The following is a 12,964-nucleotide window of genomic DNA, read 5'->3' as shown; positions in this document are numbered from 1 at the left end:
AATCCAAAATCCAGCCCAAAAATTTCGAAGGAAGGGGAGACAAAAAGTCAAAAAGAAATTTGTATCAGCCTTATCTGATTATTGAAATGGGTCGGGTAGAATTCAAGCCTAACTTTACCAAACACCGTATCTAATAAAATCCACGATCGGAGAAAATCGAAGGAGAAGTTCGCTGTTCCCATAGCAACTCATACATTGAGCATTTCAGAAACGTGAAAAATGCGGGTATTGTTTCACAAATCATCCCCAAAGGTGAGTGATACAAGTAGTCCTCAACGAAATTCAGCGCCTCATGTGAAAATCTCTCTTTTGTTTACATATGTTACATACGGTGTTTGGTAAAGTTAGGCTTGAATTTTGATTTTTTTTTTTCGCTTTTTTCAAATAGAATAAAATGAAAATCAGCAGCTGCTCCGTTTTAGCCCCATATCGAGCATCGTAATGTGCGGTCTCGTTTCAGGTCATCACTACAAGCAGCATCATCATCACCTCACAGACAAACAGACGTAACATTTCGAACATTTTTCGATTCAAATCATAGTCACGAAAACATATTTGCCCAATGCTACAGGGACTGTGATTGACTAACCATCAACTTTAGGTGCCGGTAGTGGGCAAAAGTCAAACTCGAACAAAAATGATGCGAGTGCTACGGATGGCCAAAAAATCATCTGGCATCCCTGCTCCTGATGCACACTGCACTGGTGCTAGTGCAGCGGGCAAACCGATCCTGCGTCCATCAATTCCTGTAGACTAACAACCGTCGATACCCATTCGATGGCTAAGACGTGCGTAATGTTCAACGGTTCCCTTCCGGTAATCAAACCGACTCCAGTGTACACTGGAACCAGTTCGGTGGTCTCCATCCCGACCCAAGGCCGACGAGACCATCTAATGGACATGCCTGGCGTGTGTCCCGAACGCGCCCGATCTGAAGTAAAATGAGCCAAGCGTCACACCAGAGGGGGGGAGGATGGTTGGTGGTTTGGTTGACACTAGTTTTCTTAAGCCGAAATATCGCAAAAAAAGCCTTAAAAATACGAAAAAACCGGTAAAACCCGCAACATTTATGTACGGGTTATCGTCTTTTTTCGGCTTTTATTGGGATATCTCCCCCAGTGCCACAGGTAAGCAAACGCTCGATCTGTTGTGTGTGAATTCCCCACAGACAGCGAGTTGCATTTCGTATCGTTGCTGAGTTCTAGTAATGAATAACACAGCAAAACTAAAATTGGTCTGTCTCAAAAGCAAACTCATGTGACTCTGACAAACTTGGGATCACTGAAAACGAATCCTGGCTCAGATTTGCTCCAGCAAGTCACAATGTTGAACTATACCCCAAGTAATGAAAACTTCCATTGCCGGCCACGCCTATCTTCTGTTACGAGGATAGGAAAGGATGTGAAAAAATGACATCTCCTTTACAAGAGGTCCGCGATTCACGGACGCCCTCATAGGGGTCAAGTAGTTGAATATTTGGAATGGGATGATTTAGGTTTCACTATAAGCGAGTGATGCGACAAGATTTAGATTTTGATTTTAGATGAGTAGAGTAGATCATGTAGATGTGTTAATGTGAGTGTGAATGTTTTAGTATACAGGGTGTTAGGTTCCTGAGTGCAAACTTTTTAAAGGGTGATAGAGGACCATAAATGGTGAAAAAAATTGTTCTACGCATATGGTCAAATCTCAACCGTTACGTAGTTATTGAACTTCCCATGTTTTTGACTCTTATTGCCTTAACTGGCAATAACTTGAAAATGGTCAAACTTATCGAAGTTTTTTTACCCTTATTCGAAAGATTATTGAGTTTTCTATCAAATGGCATCTTTTAATCAATTGGTTTAGTTAAATAACTAAGTTTTCTAGAGCAAAATAGCAAAAAATAGTGTATTTTTAATGTTTTTTGTCATTTATCTTTGAAACATACGTAATGAATTAAAATTCTTTCTTTGGCAAAGTTGTGGTCCCTGTTACACTCTACAATTCGTTCTTTGACACCAAACTTCTAGCTCTTATCGTTTTCTTGCAATTTTGATTTAAATGTGCGGCACCATGCGCAAAAAGGTGCTTTTCATGACAGTTGCAAATTTATGATAAGAAATGCGATGTTTAAATCAAAATTGCAACAAAACGATAAGAGGTAGAAGTTTTATGTCAAAGAACGAATTGTAGAGTGGAACAGGGGCCACAACTTTGCCAAAGAAAAAATTTTAAATTATTACGCATTTTTCAGAGATAATTGACAAAAATAAATTAAAACACACTACTTTTCAGCTATTTGCTCTAGAAAACTAAGTTATTTAACTAAACCAATCGACTCAAAGATGCCATTTGATAGAAAATTCAATAATCTTTCGAATAAGGGTAAAAAAACTTCGATAAGTTTGACCATTTTCAAGTTGTTGCCAGTTAAGGCAATAAGAGTCAAAAACATGGGAAGTTCAATAACTACGTAACGGTTGAGATGTGACCATATGCGTAGAACATTTTTTTCTCCATTTATGGTCCTCTAACACCCTTTAAAAAGTTTGCACTCAGGAACCTAACACCCTGTATTTAATCACAAACGTTGGGAGTAACGTGCTAGAAAAAAATATGTCATTTTATGGGCCTTTTCACATAACAGGTGTTTATAATGTGTCCTGAATAAAAAGCTTTGACTCAAGGGCAATTAATCGCTCTCTGAAATGATAAGAATCATATATTGGCCTACCTCAACTAACCTGCATAGAGCGTTACGTATTCTTCATAATTAGGATGGAAATGGATAGAAGGGAAGGGACAGAAGGGAAGGAATAGAAGGGAAGAGATGATATCTATCTATCGAGAAACTAGCAACTCACTGACGCCCTCGTTAAAAGAAAGGAGTTGCAGTTGTGGGTAGGAGTAGGATATGGCTTGCCACACTAAGAATGAATCGCAGAATTCTGTGAAAGATTTCACCGAAACTGAACTGTAAAACATGTTTTAACCGAACTTTCTGAGAAATCCGAAGTCTTCTAATCCAACTGTCAAAAATTCACTGTAAATTCGGCCAAGACGAACAAATCACCGAATTCTGTGATTTTTTTACATTACTGTTCGGTAAACATGAAAATGTCAGCCGTGCATTGCGATTTTCACCAAATTTCTGTAAAACACGCAGTCGACCATATTACCATACGCGGGTTGTCAAAACGGAATCCATTGGATTCCATTGTTATTTCGTGATGGTAGGAAAGGTGGAATGTGAAAACCAAACAAGATTTTTTATACAAGTTCAGTTGGTTCCGAAAGAATCCGCTGTGCTGAATCCTAATCTCTTCGAATGAAATTTCCTGCAGGCATTTCTGACACAATTCATGAAGAAATGGCTACATTTCCGAATGAATTATTGCATGGGTTTTTGGCACAGACCAGACTATTTTTTTGTTGGTAGTTTGGTACAAATGTTTGCAATTTCATGGACGATTTTGTGGAGGATTCTTAGGGAAATATACCAATATCTTCTTTAACCGAATACACTAAATTTCTTTTCTGCAAAAATAAACTGTGAAAATTCACAGAAAACTTCGATGAACCGCAAATCATCCAACTGAAAAATCACCGTAAGTTTGTAGAAAATTCACCGAAAAGTTCTGTGAAACCTAAAAATATAAACAATGAATTCACAGAAATAATGTAGAAAAATCACCGAACTGTTCGGTGCTTTCGACAGATACAAATTTTCAATTTTTACAGATCGTTCGGTGAACCAAAATTTCACCGAAACATTCACCGAAAATTCTGCTGTTGAGATTTCGGTGAAATTTCACAGAATTCTGTGATTTATTCTTAGTGTGTGGGGTTCACTATAATTAAGAAATGCGACTGGGTTATTTTTATTGGGGTGTGTATCGCTAAGACAGATCATTTGAAATTTAATGGTTAACTCAGAACGATCTCACCAGGTTAGGTCTTGCTCCAGGTCATCTCTCATGTAGCGGCTATCAGAACCAAATCAATTTCAATTTTCAATCAAAAAGTGTGGCCGGTGACATTTTTCGCCGCTAGCACCAACACAGTAAACGCCAAATTCTTCTAAACATTAAGGATATTCACCTAATAGATTAAATAGCAGCGTAAGCCAGCTTTATCTGATTATTGAAATGGGTCGGGTAGAATTTTGATTTTTATTGCTTTTTTTCTAATAGGTAGCACAAAATCAAAATCAACAGTTGGTCCGTTTGGACCCCATATCGAGCATCGTAATGTCCTGTCTCGTTTCAGGTCACCACCATAAGCAGTATCATCATCATCTCAAAGACAAACAGACGTAACATTTCGAACATTTTTCGATTCAAATCATAGTCACGAAAACATATTCGCCCCAGGGTTCCTGATTTCCACTTTTCATCTTCTTCCACATTCGAAAACAGTCAGCAGCGAACGGTTGTCGCTTTAGTTTGTGTGTTTGCTTGTCAGCGACGACAATAAACTCCGGCGAACGGTGGGAAGCCACATTTGGAAATTACTCATTCGTCCAGATTCGCATCGCAAGCGATCGAGCGGTGATGCGATTCGTGAGTGATACGATTGATATTGTGCATACGATTTTTTGATGTTTTCGAATTATTTTCTTTGCTAATCTAGCATTTCAACGACAATACACTAAAAATGTATGCATTACATGCATAAATTCTCTTCTAGTTATGATAATAGCCGCTTCGATCGCTCACCAGCATTCTTCACCATTCGCCATTCATTCATTCGCTTGCGATCCAAACTGTGACGAACGGCAACCATGGATATTCGCAAGCAGCTTGCACATCGCTTCTCACTGATGAGGGGCTGTTCATAAACCACGTAGACCAAAATTTGGCAATCTCAGACCCCCCTCCCACCTCGTAGACTTTTGTCCATACAAAAATTTTGAAATTTGTATGGAGCGTAGACTTTGTCCAGAACACCCCCAAAGGGGCCCCCAAAGTCTACGTGGTTTATGAACAGCCTCTGATGGGGTTGCGTGTTTGATCACGACAACCCGTTTGCTGCATATTTCTCGAATCGATTCAGCAAAGAGGAGTGAATATGAATAGAGTGAGGCGAATATACCGAATTTCGCCCAATGCTATTATAGGGACTGCACTCTGAAAATTTTTCACGTCCGATTTACGTGAAAAGATAGGTAGTTTTCGTCCACCATATTTTTCACGTCACCTTCGCCGGAATGTCAGGTAGCTGTACAAATTTGAATTTCGCTAATCGACGTGATTAGTCAGGTAAATTTAAAAGTCTTTTTACGTATCGTTTACGTGAAATGTGGGTGAGTGATACTGATATTTCAGGTAACTTTTACGTGAAAACATGTTAATTTCTACATGAATTCCACGTTACCTATCCATGATAATTGAATGAAAATAAAGCAGCCGCACCAGCTTGCAACGTATTTGAAGAGGCAAGAGATTTTAAATCTTTTTAAATTGCAATGAAAAGCAAAATCCTACCGTTAAATAAATATATCGTTGCATTTTATAGGGATTTAAAAACTATTGCATCTTCAAATACGCTACAAGCTGGTGCCAATATGTAACATAGAAAAATCTTATTTAGTTCTTTTATTTTGGAGTAAAATCTCGGGTTTTTTATGTAACATCTTCGAGGTTCAGCCCAAGGTCCAGCCGTTCCAAACACTTGTTGAACTGGACTTTCGTCACCGTCAGACACCTATTCCAGCTCCTAAAGTTATTGAAAATAGAAAAATATAATACTATCGATTTCCCTAAACAATTAAATTATCTCAATACTTCCAGCAACTTGCACAGAAACTCTTAATCAGCATGCAGTTCTTTAGCCGACCTGCTTCTCGACGCCATATTGAACTGTTTTTTTTTCACACCTGAAAATCACGTAACTTTCGTTTCGCGGAAACTTCCAAGTCGGAAGTACACCAACACAAACGCATTGAAACGATTTACGTGAATGCAAGGGAGGTTTAACCAAACAGGGCGGTGCATACGACGTGATTTTCGAGTGGCTGTTACTGACATCACGTAACTTTGGGGGTTTTGATAATAAGGATGAGCTACGTGATATTTCACGTAAATCGGACGTGATAGTTCTTGAGAGTGTGTGGTTGACCAACCATCAACTAGTTTGCGGTAGTGGGCAATAGTCAAACTCGAACAAAAACGATGCAAGCGCCACGGATGGCCAGTTTACCAACTATCAAATTTTAAAATAGACCGTTAAATCGATGTACGATGGGAATAATGAGAGTGTTTGTCTGTAGTGGTAGTTCGAAGCACTTTCTTCCCCGCAAGGATATCCATAAAGCCGCCTGGAGATCACTCGACCATCAAACAGAAAACCAAATCGACCACTTTCTAATCGACGGTAAATTCTTCTCGGACATAACTAATGTCCGCACATTCCGCAGTGCGAAAATAGATTCGGATCGCTACCTAGTCGCTGTATGCATGTGCTTAAAACTTTCGACGGTTACTACCGCGCGTCGAAATCGAACGCCGCGGTTTAAGGCGAAACTGGAAGCATTTCCTCACTTTTTGGTTTTTGATTTTTTATTAAACAACGAATTAATATTTTCAAAACAGGTTTTCGTGCACATGTAGAGTATGGATCAAGGTATCTTCTGATTTTTTTTTTTTTGTAGTGGAAAATGGTTTTCGTTTTTGCAGAAACCATTTTTGAACAAAATTTCACAAAAAAAAAAATGGTTTCTGCAAAAATGGAAAACATGTTCCACCTCAAAAAAAATCAGAAGATATCTTGATCCATACTCTACATGTGTACGAGAACCGATTTTGAAAATATTGCTTCGTTATTTTATAAAAATCAAACACCGAAAAAATGAGAAAATGCTTCCAGTTTCGCCTTAACATCGAGCAGCTGCCTGCGTAACGGAGAAGTGGCGCAAGACTACGCGCAGCAGTTAGCAGTGGCCCTACCAACGGAAAAGCAGCTTGGCGTAGCTACATTTGAAGATGGCTAGAGGCACCTCCGATCCTCCATATGTAGTATCCCGGCTGCAGCACTAGGCTTCGCGACTCCGAATCACAGAAACGACAGGTACGACGGCGAATGTGAACAGTTTAAAAACGTGAAGAACGCATCATGGGCGAGAATGTTGCAATACCGTATGAGGGCGAATGAGGCATGTTATATATAGGCGCGGAACAGGCAGAATTCAGTGTTCCGGAGCAAAAAGCACCAGCAGGAAGAACGAGATCGCGAAGCGATGGAAGAGCTGTGCCGCACTAAGGACACACGAAAGTTCTACGATAAGCTTCATCGCTCGCGCAGAGGCTTTGTACCACAAGCCGACATGTGCCGAGATAATCACGGGAATCTTCTCATGAGCGCGCGTGAGGTGGTCGATAGGTGGCGGTAGCATTACGATGAGCAACTCAATTACGACGTTGCAAGCACCGAAGGTGGCGTGATAACAGATCTAGGAATACGTGCGCTGGATGAACGATTTCCAGCCCCTAACCTCCAAGAGAGCAAGGAGGACGTTGGTCGGTTAAAAAAACAACAAAGCCGCTGGAGCAGATCAACTACCAAGCGCGCTACTAAAATACGGTGGAGAAGCACTGGTGAGAGCACTACACTGGGTCATTATCAAGATTTGGGAGCAGGTAGTATTACCAGAGGAATGAATGGCAGGATCGTGTGTCCCATCTATAAAAAGAACGACAAGTTGGATTGCAGGATTTATCGCGCGATCACACTACTGAGCGCTGCCTACAAGATACTCTCTAAAAGTTTATGCTGCCGTCTATCACCGATTGCAAGAGAGCTCGTGGGGCAATATTAGGCTGGATTCAATGGACCAGATGTTCGCCATCCGCCAGATGTCGCAGAAATGCCGCGAATACAACGTACCCACACATCACTTGTTCATCGATTTTAAATCGGTGTATGATACAATCGTTCGAAATCAGCTATGGCAGATTATGCACGAATACGGATTTCCGGATAAACTGATACGGTTGATCAAGGCAACGATGGATCGATTGATGTACGTAGTTCGAGTACCAGGGACACTCTCGAGTCCTTTCGAATCTCGCAGAGGGTTACAGCAAGGTGATGGTCTTTCGTGTTTGCTGTACAACATTGCTTTAGAGGGTGTAATAAGGAGAGCGAGGATAAACACGAGTGGAACGATTCTCACGAAGTCCGTCCAGCTGCTTGGTTTCGCTGATGATATTGATATTTTAGCTCGCAAATTTTAGACGATGGCGGAAACGTACATCCGACTAAGCCATGAAGCTATGCGAATTGGATTAGATAAGTCATTAATGTGTCGAAGACAAAGTAAATTATGGCAAAGGGCTCCAGGGAGGAATCATCGCACCCGCCACCCCGAATTCTATCGACGGTGATGAAATCGAGGCGGTTGAAGAGTTCGTGTACTTGGGCTCACTGGTGGCCGCAGACGACACAAGCAGAGAAACTCAGAGACGCGTTTTGGCAGGAAATCGAGCTTACTTTGGACTCCGCAGAACTCTACGCTCGAACAAAGTTCACCGACACACGAAGTTAACTATCTACAAAACGCTGATTAGACCGGTAGTCCTCTATGGGCACGAAGCATGGACTCAACGTACAGATGAGAGAAGCAACGCGCCCTTGGAGTTTTCGAACGAAAGGTATTGCGTACCATCTACGGCGGAGTGCAGATGGAAGACGGGACTTGAAGAAGGCAAATGAACCACGCGCTGCATCAGCTGCTGAGAGAACCAACCATCGTCCACACCGCCGGTGAGTGGGTCACATCATCAGGATGTCAGATAGCAATCCGACTAAAATGGTTCTCGAGAGCCATCCGACCGATACAAGCAGACGTGGTGCACAGCGTGCTAAGTGGGTCGATCAAGCGGAGAATGATTTGCGGACCCTTCGCAGGGTGCGAAACTGGAGTCGCATAGCAGCAGAATGGAGACGACTCCTACGTACAGCAGAGGACACTCATGTCTTAGTCTGATCGGTGTAGCTGTCAAGAGAGAGAGAGAGAGTACCATCGCCCTGGTAAAAATATTACATGGCTTTCTTTCAAAATGATCAGATGGGTCGCTGTAGTTGTTATAACAGGTTTAATTTACAATATCTGGTTAGTATTCCTAAACTGAATTTTTGCTCAAACATTTTTTCTATCCATACTTTGCATTCGGCTGTTTGTTTAAATTCACCAAGACACAAATTTAATAAAATAAATGTTCTGCTTGATATAATAACGATTGAATTAATATGTTTTTGTTTTTGTCTACATGTCTCAGCTAGGCATGCTGTAGCTTGAAAAATGGTTCTTGAAAATTTTCATGGAGTCTCTCTTTGATGAGGAGAATTATATGAAAGCACCAACAGAAGACATAATTTATTCCTTGTGCAAAAAATTAGCATCCATAAGTGACCTCCATCACGAACCTTAGTTCAACACATAGCAAGACCTAGATATGGAATGTGGATGTGCCAACTTAATAAAGGTGTGGAACAGATCAACAAAATCTAAACGCTAGATCACCTGTACACTTTTGTCACTCGTTTTGCCAACGATGTTTAATTTGAACGTTCTGTATATTGCTTTAACTATCATTCCTACAACAAACGTGCTGAGTCGAATCAAGTGTACATTATGCTCGAAATAAGTTTCTACTGCTGCTGTAGGCTACTTTAAAGGGACTTTATATAATAAAAGATTTATTTATCACCGATTTTACACTTGTTTCTACTTATAGACGAATCACGAAGGGTAACCAAGGTGCGAGTCATCAGAAAACCTCGTCGATGACTCGCAGCTAAATTTTGATCTCTTAACGCTAATTTGGGTTTTCTTTTACAAATAAATAACGGAAATTCATGCACACACCGATAACAAGCTAAATGCAGACTCACTCGTCACGCTGAAACAATCCTCCATCGGTTGATAACAGTTGATGTAAACAATGCATTAATCGCTAGTACGCCGAAGAACTGACAAACATGGTTGTCACAAGCTTTAATTATTTAGCTTTTTCCTGCTATGCTGAGATCCTTCAAATGATAGATTATAGGGTCTTGGAAGTAGTATATGCAGGTAAAGAAACAACTGAAAAGAGTACTATGGATGAAACGAAGTGACATTGATATTTTTCATCTTTAATGCAAGTTTTACATACTTGAACGATATACAAAAATCAGATTTTTTTTTTGTAATTTGAACTTATTCTTTACAGAATTCCGCATCTATAGCTGAAAAGTTTGGGACACACTAGTCATGCGTAGAACTTTAGAACCTTTTTTGGAGGCGCACAACGATTTGGACTATTAATTTATCAAGAAATGCTGTCTGCATTAGTAGACAAAACGATCAATCGGACTTTGTTCTTCCGATCTGTCGTGTAACCAGTTTATTTATTGGAGACGCGATGCCAATAATAAGTTTCATCAATTACCACAGATTTTTTTAGCTAAAATTCTTTCTCGTATTCCTGCTGACTGTAACACCACCTTTAAAAGCGTAGAATTAATCAATGTCACTTTGTTTCGTAAAACTTTTGATTGTTCAACGAGCGAAATAAACATTTCCATTTCAGCACAGTTTGTAACATTTACGAGTCTTCACTTTTTCATGCATTTTAGGGACAAAATTCATCGTTAATTTTCGAGGAAAGCAAAAGTAGCTTATAAAATGCTATTTTTCAATTTATTTTTAGCAATAAAAATAGAAAAACAATCCTCTCTTCATACCACGAAAAACACCTTGACAAAGGTTGGCAATTCCTACGATTCATGGGAAAGAAAAATAACTGAAACAGACTCGTACTCAATGAAGTTGGTTTTAGATAGCTATCTAAGATTATTGAAACTGCAACACCACAGCATTTCTATTACTTAGTCGTTTTGCTTTGCTGAGATCGCAAACGACCTGCTAATTAGAGCTCGCTACAGTAATAATCTTAGCGTCGATGAAAACCATGTAAATATCTAAATATATTAAATATATTCTCTTTGTGTTTGTGTAAAGAACAACAGTCAAGCTGTATATAATTGATAGCATTTTTAAAGCAACGCGGCCAAAGTTACGTTGCCCTTAACACTCATTACTGTTTAGAGTAAAACTATTGTTTATAGAGATATATGGTTGCATACTACGCCTCTAGCGCCTTTGGTGTCCCCTAGCAGCAAATCGGAAATATATGCGGTAAGAGATGCGGTGGTGTACCTCATTATTGTTTTCCTGTTTACTCACCTTCTCCTGCTTGCCTTGCCTTGCCGGCCCGGTTCTTAGAATACGTCGTTGAAAGAGATAATACTTAGATCCCATAGCTACCCTCCGGTTATAAGTTAATGGATGGAAGTTCCGGCGTCGAGCGCTCCTTCCTCCTCCAGTTTGGAGAGGAATTTGTTTACCCGTTGCGGTGGGTCGGTCTGCCTGGTTAGGTCGACTAGATCCAGGAGCTTTTTGATGCCGACGAACACTCTGAAAATAGAAAACGATTTTTTGTTAATAAATCGTGAGAAATGCTTATAGAACAGCAAATAAAAATTGATCGTAATGGAAAATTTGGAAATTGGCCTGCAGTAATAAACCAATGAGTCAACGTTGAAGGTGGTAAAACCAGCTATTCTCATTACACCATGGCTATTCCGATTACACCGGCCCGGGCCCCGGCCGTGCCCCGGTCATCGATTTCTTACATGAGATTACTATGGCGTGTTTCACATCACACCGTGCCGGGGCTCGGTCGGGCCCCGGTCGGGCTTGTGAGAAGCACGCCATAGACTACTACATTCGACATAATAATGGACTGTATTAAACTTATTTTGCAAGGGTTTGAAAGAAAACGTTTATCTGTCGAGCGTTCGGTCTGACGACTGTACTTGTTCTGTCTTGTTCATTGGTTTCTTTCTCGTTGTAGGAAATTGGCCGACACTGGCGGCGCATTTCATGTAGCTCGTGAATCAAAATGGACAGAAACATATACGGAAATGCAGTGATTACAAGGTAGAGGCAGCACTGAGGGCCGGATCTAAGGGGGGACCGGGGCCAGGCCCCCCACATTTTAGGGACCCCACAAAAACCTTTGTGCTTCCTAAACATTAACAAAAACAAAGAAACGCTTATTTGCTCATGGCATTTGTACCTCCGAGGGGCCTCCACATCAGCTCTGGCCCCGGGCCTCCACAATCCTTAATCCGGGCCTGCACTACAATAAACTCCTGAATGGAACGTCCGATTCCATACTATGGAGAACTCAGCATCCAGAAGGTTGCCAAAACCCGAAAGGATACGGTGGCCGGGATATATCGCAAGAATGTCGGATAGCAACTCTGCAATGATTATGTTTGGAAGAAGTAGTACAAGCTGGGTTGACCAACTCAGAAGTAGTTAAGCGGTTGTAGGACGTTTCCAAGGTTGGAGAGAAACAGCTTTCCTCTCCTCCGCGTAACCGACGAAGACCAACTTCACTGCTTTCGGATACAACATTCTTCGTTTTTCCTCCGGCACTTGAACGTACCCCTCCGATCCGAAAGCAACTCGTGCGATGTCCTCTCACGAACCGACAACGGAAGACGATTTTATAAATAGTTCGCCGTGTTCAACGCCTCATCCTAATACTTCTTGTCCAAGCCTGACTTAAGAAGCAAACAGCGAACCATTTCGACCTCGTACCGATTCTTCCTTTCCGCTTTACCGTTTTGCTGCGGCGAACGATCCCGTTCTCGACCCGACCAAAAACTGCTTGAACGCCGTGCTCGCGTATTCTCCTCCTCCGTCCGTACGAATGATACGAGGATACCGGACCGGCCGAAATGATTTTTCACTAGACTGCAATACTCGCGCACCTTCATGTGAACTTCTGACTTCGCCTTCACCAAATATACCACCGTGTAATCGCTATGGTCGTCCACCAGAGTAACGTAGAATCGATTACCGCAGACAAACGCCGCAGGGAAATGCTTCAAACGATATAGCCCACTATTCCTCTCGCCTACCAGA

At 41.1% G+C, this 12,964-nt stretch overlaps 1 protein-coding gene across 2 annotated transcripts in view; it reads right to left on the bottom strand.

Moving 5' to 3' along the window:
* Positions 1–9,058: 9,058 nt before the first annotated feature.
* The window catches only part of LOC109431384 (vesicle-fusing ATPase 1), a 20,667-nt gene continuing 16,761 nt past the window's right edge, over positions 9,059–12,964 (bottom strand). Inside the window, exons 11-12 of one of the 2 annotated variants that reach the window (XR_002135167.4) lie at positions 11,213–11,443; positions 9,059–11,138 (exon numbers count right to left, since the gene is read on the bottom strand). Coding sequence is in view for 1 of the 2 variants with exons in the window: in XM_062845657.1 (XP_062701641.1) it covers positions 11,308–11,443 (136 nt within the window). In the remaining variant the exon portion in view is untranslated. Of the gene's footprint in view, positions 11,444–12,964 lie in introns of both variants that reach the window. The other variant, XM_062845657.1, reaches the window with a different exon arrangement.

This window comes from Aedes albopictus, chromosome 1 (genome assembly GCF_035046485.1).
Source record: "Aedes albopictus strain Foshan chromosome 1, AalbF5, whole genome shotgun sequence".
NCBI lineage: Eukaryota > Metazoa > Arthropoda > Insecta > Diptera > Culicidae > Aedes > Aedes albopictus.
Note: the sequence above shows the minus strand (reverse complement) of the source record. Positions and strands in the feature narration are given on the sequence as shown.